This window comes from Mirounga leonina, unplaced genomic scaffold, assembly GCF_011800145.1.
Source record: "Mirounga leonina isolate KUSES-001 unplaced genomic scaffold, KU_Mleo_1.0 Mir_95, whole genome shotgun sequence".
Lineage (NCBI taxonomy): Eukaryota > Metazoa > Chordata > Mammalia > Carnivora > Phocidae > Mirounga > Mirounga leonina.
In genome coordinates, this window is record NW_023270865.1 from 12,832 (window position 1) to 27,354 (window position 14,523).

Genomic DNA, 14,523 nt, shown 5'->3' on the forward strand with positions numbered 1-14,523 from the left:
CCCCCCCAGGTATGTCTATACCCTACATGCTCCCCCCTCCCCAGGTAAGTCCCCATCCAGGTAATCCCATGCTGCCTCCCCCCGTATGTCTCATGCCTTTCTCCCCAACAACCAAGTGGGGCTGCCTAAGGTATAGGCCCCCAGAGTGATAGCTGTCTCAGGAGTCTACCTGCTGGGGAAGGCAATAATGTTCCTCCTGGGTCTTTCAGGAAAGGAGTATGTCCAAAAAGTGGGCAGGAGGGAAGAGGTGACTTCTAACTCTTTGTGCCCCTCAGATCTGCTTTCTGGGCCACCCGCCCTCTTCTGTCCTGCTGGCAAAGTCTCTGAACCCTATTTCAGCACATGGAATTTGGTATTGCAAGAAGCCCTGAAAAGAGAGTGGAGCAGGCACAGGTCAAAATTCTGCGATGCTTTGAATCTAACTCTGGAGAGTGGAGTGATTTCAACTGTTGATGTCTGTGGCCAGCAGGAGAGGACCCCAGCATGTATGTGGCTGAGTCAGGCAGCTGTGGTGGAGAAGGGCCCAGGGATTCTGCAGTGGCTGGGGCAGGAGGTGGGCACGCGGGTGTCTGCTGGTGGTGAATGTTCCCAACAGCCCCTGCCCCTGGGGCTTCTGAGGAACAAGCCCCCATAAAAGTCAAAGAGCCTGGGGAGGCACATTTGGAGCAATTTCAAAGCACGTGGAGCAGCCCAAGCAGAACTGAGGCCTCCCGTAACTCAGGGCATAACTTATGCCATCCTGGTGCCTGTCATTTACTTGTTCCTGCGCACCTGCTAGGCCCCAACCCTGAAGTACTGTCTCCAGCCATGAGGGGTTTTCGCTGCACCTGCACAGCCTGGGATTCAGAGGCTCTCTGACGATGTCCATGTGACGTCAGTCCCAGGGATCTGCCAGGACCCAGGCGCATCCCTGTGCTTTTCATCCTGCGAAGGCATGGATCCAACGCAACGGCAAACTGTAGGGACAAGAAAACCCACCACCTAGGCAGAGAGAGGGGCAGAGAGAGGGCCAAGGGTCAAGAGGCTGGGAGGGTACCACGGGGCAGCTGTGCTGCGGCTCCTCCTGGTGACGCTTGAAGGCCTCTCAGTGCCCAAATTCACCTCATCTTCCCAGGGGCCAGACTGCTGAATTGAATGGGGACAGGGTGAGGATCATGATGGACACTGGGAAACCACCTTCCGGGACATCAAGGACATGGTCTTTACCTTCCCCAAGTCCTTTGTGGTGGATTCATCATGGCACTTCCTCCAGGAAGTCTGCCCTGCTTCCTGTTGCCCATCCTGGCAAAGAGGGAGTACAGATTCAGGGGCCTCCTACTCCACTTTTGTTCCAGATGGTTCTTTCCAGTTCTACGCCCCAGACTAGGAGAGATCCACAGACTCAGGGGACTCTCTGTGCGGGGCGCATGAGCCTGGGGCTCTTACCATCACTGGTGCTCTCACTATGTGGCTTGAGCAACCCCCTGATGAGCTGTCACCCACTAGACCTCAGGACCCCATGCTCTATGGCTGGCCACTGCGGCAGCTCCCTATGGGTGGAAGTGCTGTAGCTTTCACCTGGGTCTTGATGCCCATCGCAGGGACTCTACCCACCTGCTGCTGGCACTCCCGAGCCCCATCAGCCTGGGGCCCAAAACCACGGCATCCCCTACAACAGTCAGCCCTGGCTGTGGGTAGAGCCCCTTTCAAGCAGGGCACTTCTCAGCACCTCGGCGGGGGCTGCAGCATCTGCCCTCATGTGACAAATCCTGCCAACAGCCCCGTCCACCCCTCCATGAGCTTCTGTGCCCTGGCTCCAGGCAGCCGGGCTCCCAGCCCCCACCCACTGCAGGCCACCCACAGAGAGCCAGTGTCCATGCCCGGACACTATGGAGGGAAACACGTGAGCACGCACAGCAGGGTGCGGCACCTCACCCTTAGATCCACGCAGCACAGCAGGCCAGGCGTGCGCTTGCTTCCCGGCGCAGCGGGCGGCTGGGGCGCCATGCCTCGGAACTCAACGCTTCCCTGCGGTCTGTCTGCACCCTGACAAGACCCTGACTTGTCGGAGGGTCTGCAGGAGACGGATTTCCTTCAGAGCTGCCACAGAGGCAGCCAATAAGCCTCAATTTCTTTTTTCAAGATCTCCTGTGAGGTTAACAAAAGCCACACGCCTGATTTCCCTGCACCCTCTCCATTCAAATGCCACAGCAGCCTGTAACCCAGTAGTCCCCAAATTGCCACACGTGGGAACCAAACAGATAAGACGCAAATTCTGAAGACCCAGAAGGAGAAAGATTAAAGCAGCTATGAGGCAGGGAGACCACTGCTCCGAGGTTCCTGACCGTTGTTGGCCATTTCTGGTTCCTCTCTGAGGAAATGGCCTGCAGTCTCCATTCCTGCCCTGAGGTCCCATGACATGTCCTTGAATAAAGCCCCCTCAAAACTGTCTCAGGTAGCTTGAATCGCTTTCTGTTGCTTACAGCCGGAGTCCTGACGCAGAGAGAAACCGAGCAGCTGTCTCTGTCACTGCTGGAGGAGAGGAGCATCTTGCTCACATGGGGCAGGGCAGATCCAACGAGCATGGCTCAGGCTGCCCCCAGGAGGCCCAGTGGCATCCCTCTGGCCTCCACAGTCCGGAACTCTCTCTGCAGGGCTCAGGATGTCCTCTGTGCTGGGTGGGGTCCCCATGCTCTGTCACGAGATACCGAGTGAGCACAGGAACCTTCACCAGCCCCTGTGTATTCACTGCAGATGGCTTTCACAGAGTACTGAGACAGTGAAAGTGATGACAAAGACTTTTCCTCCTTCTCCTGAGAGATGATCTGGGTAAACTGTTTAGCAATCAGACTGTTGAACAATCCCATATAGAAATACTCTGTTACATAGTTTAATTAGACATAACTTCCCTTTCCATTTTTTCTTAAGATTTTATTTTGTTGACAGAGACAGAGAGAGCGCACAAGCAGGGGGAGGGGCAGAGGGAGAGGAAGAAGGAGCCCGACATGGGGCTCGATCCCAGGAGCCTGAGACCACGACCTGAGCTGAAGGCAGATGCTGCACCGACTGAGCCACCCAGGCGCCCCTAACTTCCCTTTTCAAAAACACACAGGCTCTTTGGTGGTCTCTTCCCTGTCATAACATCGCATCATTGGTGTGATGTTTGCAGGATTACTTTGTCCTCATGAAATCAACCACTTCATCTGTCAGTCCACATATGCATTATAGACACACACACACAAGAAATACATATGAGAATTCTGTATCTGTCTCTATGAACTTTTACAAGGAGGAAAAGCATATTTAACAAATAAATTGAGTGGGATTAATTTACAGAATCACCGCCTGCTTCTTGTTTTATTTTTGGAACATCCTGGTCAATCCTTGAGCCTTCCAACTTTATTCCAAAGTAAAACACGCTTAAATAGGTACTTTCACAGTAAGTACAATTAGAAAGCAGAGGTTGAACCCCCCCCCCAAAGCCCCCCACCGCAACCACCGCCCCGTCCTCTTGACTACAGCACAGACAGGCTCCCTCCAGAGACAGGTCCTGCCTCAGCCCTGGCCCTTTTATCCTGGAGCATCCTCCTTGCCTTGCTGGCTCAAGGTTTCAGTTACTGAGACCTTCCGGAAAGCAGCCTGGACGAATGATGTTTGACTCCCAAGTCCCCACAAATCCTGCACACATACCAAACAGCTCCTGGCTCCTACTCTCTTTCTCAATTTTAAACCCTTTTAGTTCAATAATGTTCCACTCTAGTGTCACTTAGTCCAGACCTCCTTTGATACATCTGTGAAGTCATCAAATTTCCAACCTAACAAAATCAGTGTTAAAAAGATGGATGGCATCAAATTAACCCTCAAATAAACTTGCTAGTAGAAGGCAGCTGTGCTATGCAAATACAAACATGGCCCAACATAATTTTCTGTAGCAAGTTTCTGATTTTGCTATCAAACCAGTGTCTAAACTGATTTGAATTATCTGAACATAGTTATCAAGCTATTGAAGACTAGGCTCACAGCATGCTGGACATTAGAAAATAGGATGAGGATTAACAATTCACCTTGAAATTTACCTACTAAATGGCTGGCTGAATTTTCCTCATTTTTTTTAAAGATTTACTTATTTACTTTTTAGAGAGAGAGACACGGTGGGGGGGGGGGGGGGGGACAGAGAGAGAATTCCTGACACGGGGCTCAAGCCCAAGACCCTGAGATCCTGACCTGAGCCGAAACCAGGAGTCGGCCGCTTAACCCACTGCACCACCCAGGTGCCCCCTGAATTTCCCTCCTTTTAAAAACAAAACCAAGGGGAAAGCATTAGGTGGTTTATCCAAGGGTACCGGGAGAGTCAGTGGAGTAAAAGAAACTGAATGGACACCACTCTAGGTGATACAAATAACCAGAGAAACTTTTTAGTTCAGATTTACCTGAGTAAGTTATTTTTGTTTGGGTCAAGCAGTGACAGTTGAGCAGAAAGATGACGGGAGGAGCCACTGGAGAAGAAAAGCATGAAACCATCTTGTGCCGAGCACAGCAGCTAAGAGCAGAGCGTGGGGCGAGGACCCCAGCCCCATGGGGGACCTTTCGGTCGGTAGCTCTGAGCCGCTTCTTCGTCTCTGAAATTGCTCTGAAGATTAAAAACCACATGTGAGCATAAACCATGCAGATCCACTGGGCCGTAAGTCCTCAGCATTTTGGTCCCCAGACCAAACCCAGCTCTAATGACATTCCCCTACAATTAGACGTGAAGTTTTTTGTCAGCTTAGTATTCCTAAATTTGTCTCCCTGCCACAGACAGGCAGGCAGGCCGGGTAGAAACGGGCCTCCAAAGCAGGCGGACCTCAGCGCAGCCATTGCTGGGCCACTTGCTACCAAGGAACTGCCTCTAAGTTTCCAGTACCTCTGGGGCCGCACTGCCCAGACAGCTTCTCCTGGCGGCAGGTCCAGCTGCCTCACCTGCACAAGGAGACTGTGGGCCTTCCAAAGGCCTGCGGCAAGGCTGGCCCCTGGATGGCATGGGGAACCGGGATTTGGAGAGGACCTCCCTGCCACCGACCAGGAAGGGCAGCCCACTGTGTCTAAATTTTGTAGTTTGAGAGGATACCGGCTTTCCTTCCAGGATTCTGCAATCTGGGTGCGTGCCAAGCAGAGGATACCCACATGACCAGCCATCAACATCAGCGCTGGGCTGTCTCTGGGGGTCCCAGGTTGGCAACAGTTCACGCTCCTTGCTGGTGGGGGGGGCGGTGGGAGGGAGCACTCCCATGACTCCCCTGGGAGAAGACTCTGGAAGCTGCACAGGCTCACTTGCCCCCACGCGCCTTTTCCTCTACTGATTTTTTTTTTTTTCGTAAAGATTTTCCTTATTTATTTGCGAGAGTGAGCAAGTGAGCATGAGCAGAGGGAGGCGCAGAGGCAGAGGAAAGGAGACTCTCCACTGAGAGCAGAGCTCCACACGGGGCTTGATCCCAGGACCCTGAGATCATGACCTGAACAAAAGTCAGAGCCACCCAGGCGTCCCATTCTCTGATTTTGCTACATATTCTTCCCATGTTGGGATTACACGGGGTAGGATTACAGGGGTGACGTGTGAGAGGCTGATTCACCTTAGCTTTGTGAAAAATGGGCAAGTGCCTACCTTTGATCAGTTTGTGGTAAAATGGAGATAATCTATACAAAAACATTTTATAAAGAGTGAAGAATTACACACATAGGTGGCATTGTTGCTTTTAAATGGCAAGTATTTTTTATTACATGTCATTGTTAATAAATAATATGTGCTTACTAAATACAGACACAAGCCAAATCCCAAACACATACCAGGGTGTCAACTGGATACAAGGAACACTTTCTCTCCCTTTGGTGGGAGAGATGCTCACACCAGCAAGAAACCTTGATAATGTTACTATTTTCTGTCCTCATTAGGCAGTTCTATTCATTACCTGACAACTTCTTTTTATAATTCTAGGAGAGAGAAAAGTAATTTGAGGAGAAAACAGAATTTATTTAGGGAGTGATAAAAACAAACAGAAAACTACTTACAGTGAGGATTGATACTGTATGACTTTCTTAAAAACAATCTTACCCTACAGCAAAGATATGACGTTATACTGTTCAGCCTAATAAAATGTTACAGCTTAAAAAAAAATCCTCCCGAGAAACTGCATCCTTATAGCTGAAGAGGGCCAAGGAAGAGACCGTGTCCCACTCAGACGGTGGTGGGAATGGAAGACCACTCAGCTGGAAGGTGGCTGCAGAAGGAACCGACAACACGGCGATACCCCGGGACGCCACAGCATCACTGAAGATGTACTTCGCTCCTGCCCTACTTCTCTAGGATGGCTTTCTCAACTCTCTTACACTTCTTCAGTTCAACAGTCAGTTCCCAGTATTTGAGATACAGCCACATGAGTCTCCCATTCTGGCGTTTGTTGGTATTCCAGACGTCGCCACAGTATGTGTCGTGCTGAAATATGTCAGTCAGGCCAGCCGCCATGTGCAGGTCAGCGGCAACTGGGTCAGTGGATGCTCGGACCAGTAAGTTCTTCTCGATTTCCAGCCGCCTGCCACGGGGGAGGAACAGGCTGCAGTAGATATTCTGTCTTTCCGTAAGAGCGTCTTCAAACTCTTTCAGCACAAGCCTGGCCCTCTTCTGCCAGTCATCTTCCTTCTCCAGGAAGCTCAGATACGCACTTCTCAGGGGCTGCAACTGTCTCTTTTCTTGCATGACCTGAGCCCGCTCCTGTTCCAGAAGCTTCTTTTCTTCTACCAACTTGCGCCCCTGAGAGATAAGGGCTTCTCGGTAACTAGTCGTTCTGTTTTGTTCCTTTTCAAGTTCCAAAGACAAGTGAGCAACTGCACGCCGGTTTTCTGAGATCACAGCATGGTACTTGGCTTCAAGATCCCGCTGGAAAGCAGCTGTTCTCTGACGGTACGCTTCTCTCTCTTTTTCGATTTCTTTCTGGGACTCCCTGGACCAAATCCAACCTGACACGAATAAATTGGGGGAGAAAAACACACTTAATGAGAAGTCAGAGCTGAAGTTTTATAATCTTTATTTTGAAAAAGCATAAAGCAGCTAAGGACAGCATTTCAATAAAATCTGAAGCCCTGAAAGGTACGGGTAACATTTTGTATGAAGCCATATAATAATCAAAATTCTTATCTTAAAATCAGGTAAGGGTCCCCAAGGACAAGTGTGACAAGGTTGCTGACAGTTCCCTTCCAGACTCCTCATCTTCTCTGCCTGAAAAAATCCACCACTGCTTTCTTTTGCTCTCAAACTCACCACCAATGCCTACTCTGGCCACAGGGCCTCCATGTCCTACTGCCAAGGTTTAAAAGTCAACACTGCTATGCTTCCTGTAATGTTGGCAGGTGATTACAGAACTGAGTGATTGCAAAGTACATTCAGACCTGCCTGGTCATCTCGCTTCTATTCTGACAAGGGTACATAAAAATAAGGTGGAGGAAGATGTTCAACCTCAAGACATGGCCTGGCTCCCTTTTCCCAAACCAGGGCAACTCGACTGTCACAAACGTGGGGCAGACTGAGGAGCAGCTGGGCCTCTGTCCTCTGCTGCATGGAGAAATCCAGTGCCGGGGAGGCTCCTTTTCCCTCCCCAGCACTCAAGGCGGTGTCCTTGCCATTCGGGTCTTCTTCCCCTGCGTCCCTTGGGAACCATCCTCTGAGGCAGTATTTGCGTGCGCCTGCAAGTCATTTCCACTTGAAGTGCTGCTGCCACCCCAACTCTGTAAGCGTGAGACCAAACGCATTCCTTCCTCACCTACAAACAGCGTCTAGTCCCACTGGTAACGGAAACTCGAAAGCACACGTCATCTTCATCTCCTCCTTCCACTGAAGTTCACAGGCAGGGGCCTGGCCGCTAGCGCAACAGTTACAGTATCATCTGATAAGCACTGAGAGCTCTGTGAGAAGGGGAGGAAGGAAGGACTAATTCCGTTTGGGGTGCAGTCAGGGAGGGGCTCACGAAAGAGGTGAATGGGAACCAGTCTGGAAAAACGAGGAGCAGCTGGTAGGAAAGGCCCCTCTAGGCAGAATGAACAGGGACAGGAGTGGGCATTACATGTCCTGAGCAGACGGTGTCCAGGAGTCGCTGCAGGGCTTCTATCGAGGGACTGGAGCACGCTCTGGAAGTCAGCAGGCCTGAACAACAGAGGTCCTCAGAGACTCTGGTAAGAAGTGGAAGATAGAGGTGGGGGTGCAGCAGGGGGCAGAGGAGGCCGCTCTTGCCTTAACCCAGGTGTGATCCAACGGAAGTACCACCACTGACACGTGGAACAAGTGGCGACCGGTACAGAACACACCGAGCTGCACATCAGACTACATGGTACAGGCTGTGATTACAGGCAAGTCTGGGGTGGGTGGCACTGAATAGGAAGGCCTCCAGGAAGAGGTGGGACAGAGGCGTGACACAGGTGGGGGAGATCACCAAGGACGTGTGCAGAGGGAAGTGTGGAAGCAGAATGGAAAAACCTTAAGTCTGGGTCTGATCCTGGAGAACCCTGCCTTATGACTGGGCAAACACAATTGTGCACAGCCCCAGTTTCCTAAGGCAGAGAAGAGAGTGGAGGCTCCTGCTTTTGGGGAAATGGAACAGAAGTACTCTTTCCTATTCTTCCTGCTCAGCACAGTCGGAAACCCTGTGTCATAAGTACGGCAAACCCAGGGGGTTCTTAAAGGTAGAGAACCGCAGGCAGACTGGCAAGGGACCTTGGGACCCAAGGAAGGCTACGGTGGTGAGTCCCCTGGGGTTTCATTTTGCCTCACACTTCCCGGACTTGGAGCTGAAATGCCAATGGTGAAGACTTTCTTTCAAAAAGCCCCAGCACAAGTCTGCTCTCTCTGGCCAAGGGGCTAGGAAGGTGGCCTAGCAAGACAGAAACTTCAACAATAACAACTCCACTCCGGCCAAACAGCAAAGTCACTGTGGTTCCATCCCCATCCATTGGGCAAAGGCTGATGGGAGCCCCTCCTGCTCCCTTGGGGTGATGTCAGAGGTGGCCAAGTGGGGAGCAGTAACAAGATCTCTCCCAGGCAGGGAGGAGCATCAGTGGAAACCTGGGGGAGCTGCACCCCCGGCTCCTGCCCAGTGGTAATGAGGGGACCGGAGGCTGAGTGGGGAACTTGGACTTCCATCCCCACCTGGGAGTGAGGCAGCAGAGCCACCTTTCCCCTGCTAGAGCCCTATCCAAGAAGAATCCACAGAATGTCCGAATAAAAGGTCAGCCTCATAACATAATGCCCCAAATACACAGGTTTCAATTGAAAATCACTCTTCATACCAAGAATCAGAAAGATCTCAAATTGAGTGTAAAAAGATAATCAGTAGATGCCAATACCGAGAGGACAGAGATGTTAGGGTTACCTGACAAAGAGTTTAGAGCAGGCATGACAATACAAAGTCTAAGCACAGAAATAGGAGATACAAAAACAAGCATATGAACATTTTGAACTGAAAAATACAGTAACTGACACAAAAAAACACATGATGCTGAAGTAAGTGTGGAGAAGAGAGAACTCTGCCAAAGGGCTAAAATAATAAATCCCAGATGAACACAGACATAAAACCCTGAACAAAATACTGCCAAATGTAATTCTACAATACGTAAAAAGGGTTATATGACGTGACCAAGTGGAGATTTGTTTTCAAAGATTTTTTTTTTTAAAGATTTTTTTTTTTTTAAAGATTTTATTTATTCATTTGAGACACAGAGACACAGAGAGAGAGAGAGAGAGAGAGAGCATGAGCAGTGGGAGAGGCAGAGGGAGAGGGAGAAGCAGACTCCCGGCTGAGCCAGGAGCCCAATGTGGGGCTCGATCCCAGGACCCTGGGATCATGACCTGAACTGAAGGCAGATGCTTAACCATCTGAGCCACCCAGGTGCCCCCTTTTTAAAGATTTTATTTATTTATTTGACAGAGAGAGAGACAGCAAGAGAGAGAACACAAGCAGGGGGAGTGTGAGAGAGAGAAGCAGGCTTCCCGCTGAGCAGGGAGCCTGATGCAGGACTCGATCCCAGGACCCTGGGACCATGACCTCAGCCGAAGGCAGACGCTTAATGACTGAGCCACCCAGGCACCCCAAAGATTTATTTATTTGAGAGAGAAAGTGCATGCGAGTGGGGAGAGGGGCAGAGGGAGAGAATCTTCAAGCAGACTCCCTGCTGAGCACAAAGCCATAGCCTGACATGGGGCTGGATCCCATGACCCATGATCAAATCAATCACTGTAACCCAATATATGAATAGTCTAAAGAAGAAAAATCACATGATCCCATCAACTGATACAGAAAAACACTTGGCAAAATTCAACACCCACTGGTGATAAAAACTCAAAAAAAAAAGAAAAACTGAGGGGAGCTTCCTTGCCTTGATAAAGAACAGCTATGAAAACCCACAGCTAACGTCACCTTTAATGGTGAAGACCGAATGCTCTTCCTGTAAGATGGGAACTTCTCAGTGGAGGCCTGGAGATGTCAGCCAGGGCAAGAAAAGGAAAAGGAAACAAAAGGCAAACAGATCGGAAAGAAAGAAAGAAAACCTAAGTCTCATACATTATACTAAAAAAAAAAAAATTAACTCAAAATGGATCATGGACATGTAAAACGAAACTTTCAAGAAAAAATGTGGGACAGAACCTTCAGGATCTAGGGCTAGGCAAAGAGCTGCAGGAGGAAAAGCATGACCCATGAAAGAAAAAACTTGAACTTCACCAAAATTAAAACCTTTGCTCTGCGAAAGCCTCCATTTAGAGAATAAAAAAACAAGTTACAGAGTGGAAAAAGATACTGGCAAACTAGATATCCAACAAAATACCAGAATCTAGGATGTAGTAAAAAACTCTGAAAACTCAACATGAAAACACAGTATAATTACAAAATGGCCGAAAGACAGAAACAGACATGTCGTGGAAGAGGCTATACCGATGGCAAATAAGAATGTGAAAACATGTTCAACGTTATTAGCTCTTAGGGAAATGCAAACTGAAACCACAATGGGTGTAAGATAAGAACAACAGTGGCCTCACCAAATGCTGGTGAGGCTAACAAGAAAATGGATCACTCACACACTGCTGATGAGGATGCAAAATGGTACTACCACTCGGGAAAACATTTTGGCACTTCCTTAAAAAACTAAACATCAACTCCCATGAAGGCTGACAAGATCAGGTAGTGTTTTTTGATTCAGCGATCTGCACAGTGCCTGCTTCTAGGTCAGAGACTGGGCAGATCCAAACCCAGCCCTAAGGGTGTTGCCACTTAGAAGCTCACCAGCCTGTCACCTTGCAAAGCTCCCCTTGGAACCACTACCTATTGCCTATGGCTAGGGTGATGAACTTGGTGAGGGAATTGGAAGGCTTAACATTACACTGACTAACAATGACTAATTAGTTTTGAGGCTGGGACAGGCCCCGGGGCAACTCTCATCACTCCATTTCCTTTCCAAACTCTAGCTTTTATAGCCTTTCATAACAACCTTTACTTTTGAGGTTCTTGCCTCCTTGGACTTTTGAAATGTTGCTTTCTGTCCCTGAGAAGGGTCAATGAATATTTTGTATTTTCTTCTTGGTTGTCTTGCTTAGGTAGCATGATCATCAAAAACTTTTATCTTTGCATTCTTATAAAGAGTCTCCAAAAATCTTTTACTACATAGTTTAGAAATTATATTGCCAAGGGGCACCTGGGTGGCTCTTGGCTTTGGCTCGGGTCATGATCTCGGTGTTGTGAGACAGAGCCCCGCATCGGGCTCCCCACTCAGTGAGGAGTCTGCTTGAGATTCTCCCTTTCCCTCTGCCCCTCCCCACATGCGTCCCCCCCATAAATAAATAAACAAATAGAAATTATATTGCCAAATATCGGTGTAAACTAGTCTCCTGGCACAGTCTACAGTAAAGGCAGATAAATGAACAGTTGATAAATGCTACTCTCTTCATCCTTCACTTCCTCTGAGGTAAGCCTATTGACCTGAGAAATCTAAGCACATAAAAAAACACTCCATAAAAAGTATCACTGCAAACAGACGGCAGCTTGTGATTTTCTTCCATTCAATTATTCCGTTTCTCATATTCGTAAGTGTCAATCCAAAACTGTGGGATATGACAAAATATAAAACTAATTCCTGAACATCAGAAAATTATCATGTAGTAGAAAATAAAAGCTAAGGGCTGGAATAATTATAACGGACCAGTAACTGGTAATTTCCCCAAAGTCAATTCAAACTAGAGAGAAGCTGGCCAGGTGAGCAGAGGTTTTAAGACTGATTCCCTAAACATTAAACAGATGACCAAACTGGTTTTCTTTTACACCTATTTTATTCTTCCCTGTCAGTCCTGATGAGGGCAACTGAACCGAGAGAGCTTCCTTCAGAAAAGTTAAGTCTGGAAAGGAGCTAATAGTTACTAAAACCCACTCCACACAAAATATCTTGTTTTATTTAGCCCTCACAATGCTTCAATGGATAGGGAAACTAAGGCTCAAGGGGTTAAGTAATTTGCCTAGGACTCACTGTATGGGATAACACTAGGATGTACACTTGCATCTGTCAGGGTCCAAAGCCCAAGGTTTTTGGGATCCACACTTTCAGCCCCCCAAATGCAAATGTTAGGAAAACCATGACTTACGAAAAGCAGCCAATCCCAGCATTGGAACCAATAGGGCATAATTCCATCTGCTTCCATCACCACCATCAGCCCTGGAATTAGGCCGGATATTCCAATTTGGGGGGTCATTTAAGTTATTCATGGAGATGTACCTTGAAGTAAATAATAAAACCATTAACCATATAAAAGGAACAAAATAAATGTCACAACTGTATCATCTACTTGGCTCAGTTCTACCTATGAGCCACATAGCACTGAGCCTTACAGGATTAAAAGAAAAAAAAACAAGGCCTCAGACAATAGCCACTCATGATATAGTCGGAGAGAGAAAGAGGTCTCAAATAAGTGAAATACAAGTGAAGTGGTGTTAAGATCTCTAATATAAACAAGCTTCACAGTATGGTTGTACACAAAAATATGTAAATAGCAAGACATGAAAGCACTGGCCCTCAGGAAATGGCAAATGACACGGAGAGGCCATGGAGAGGCCCAGGCAAGCGTGTGTGGCGGAGATGGGGACAGTGCTAGGAAGGCTCTCATGCCTCCTGACTTTGGTGGCATGAACACCATAATTACAGATGTTTCTGCTTAAAGCTCATGCTGTATCTCAGTAACTAGGCTGGGGTCTAATGTTAACATGAATTTACCGATTTACTAGGTACTTGCACTAGGTTGGGCATTTTCACAAAATAGAGCAATGAGACTTTCAGCTTATTTCTATGTGATGGCCACAAATAAAACACACTGATTAGACAAGAAATAATCAGGGGCGCCTGGGTGGCTCAGTCGTTAAGCGTCTGCCTTCGGTTCAGGTCATGATCCCAGGGTCCTGAGATCGAGCCCCACATCGGGCTCCTTGTTCGGCGGGAGGCCTGCTTCTCTCTCTCCCGCTCCCCCTGCTTGTGTTCCCTCTCTCGCTGTGTCTCTGTCAAATAAATAAAATCTTAAAAAAACAAAGAAATAATCAAGACTTACATAACAAAAAAGGAATCCAATTCAATTTTGAAACATTTTAATAGGGTTTTCAATAAACACTTAACATCTAGAAATATAAAATTCTAACTGGCAATAAAGAAATGCCAAAAATATTACGTCAAGGAGTTTGTGGTAACTACACAATGAAAAATTAGTTCTGAAAGTACTAAACTGCAAAACTCTCAATGTAGGTCTGTGAAGAATGGTTTTCATTTCCTCCAAGCCAATAAAGTCCACCTAGGGGGCATAGGGCCTGTGGAAACACAATTCTAAGAAAAGCAACCTAATCCTAAGTAAGACAAAGGGTTATACACAATTATAATCTTTCTTGCCTTATTTAACACTAGCAAAGATTTGGAAACAACCTAAACGTCAATAAAATATGGGTGCCTGGGTGGCTCAATTGGTTTAAGCGACTGCCTTAGGCTCAGGTCATGATCCCACTCTTTGCTCAGTGGGGACCTGCTTCTCTCTCTCCCTCTGCTGCTCCCCCTGCTTGTGCTCGCTCGCTCGCTCGCTCTGTCAAATAAATAAGTAAAATCTTAAAAAAATAAGAGTGGATGGATCATTGTAAATTTAACTCACTAAAATATTTCAAAATTATATTGCACACAATTGTGCATGAGAAAGATCCTAACAATACAATACCGAACACAGGAAAGTGAACAGTTTATTTCCCATACCACTTCGTCCCACAGAAGATTCCAGGTGCCTTACGTAAAACACACGAAGAACAAAAACACTTCGTGGACCAGAGGCGGAATCAAGCGAGTCAGTGAAGACATAGCCCGGGACGCCGAACCAGACCCTCGCCGGCTCCTCTGCCCGTATCCACCGCTGGGGCTCCCAGTGTCAGCAGGGCGCCCGCCCCCACCCCAGAACCCGGGCCGGCGCCCGGACCTCTCCCAGCCCCAGCCCCAGCCCTCCCGACCCCGACCCACCCC

The 14,523-nt window shown here is 48.2% G+C and overlaps 1 protein-coding gene across 2 annotated transcripts in view; it reads right to left on the bottom strand.

The window, feature by feature from the left end:
- Positions 1-5,962: 5,962 nt before the first annotated feature.
- The window catches only part of CCDC127 (coiled-coil domain containing 127), an 8,814-nt gene continuing 253 nt past the window's right edge, over positions 5,963-14,523 (bottom strand). For both annotated transcript variants that reach the window (XM_034998867.1, XM_034998869.1), the window contains exons 2-3: positions 12,626-12,756; positions 5,963-6,969 (exon numbers count right to left, since the gene is read on the bottom strand). In XM_034998867.1, coding sequence (XP_034854758.1) covers positions 6,308-6,969; positions 12,626-12,746 — 783 coding nt within the window. In that variant the 5' untranslated portion in view covers positions 12,747-12,756 and the 3' untranslated portion in view covers positions 5,963-6,307. The remainder of the gene's footprint in view (positions 6,970-12,625; positions 12,757-14,523) is intronic.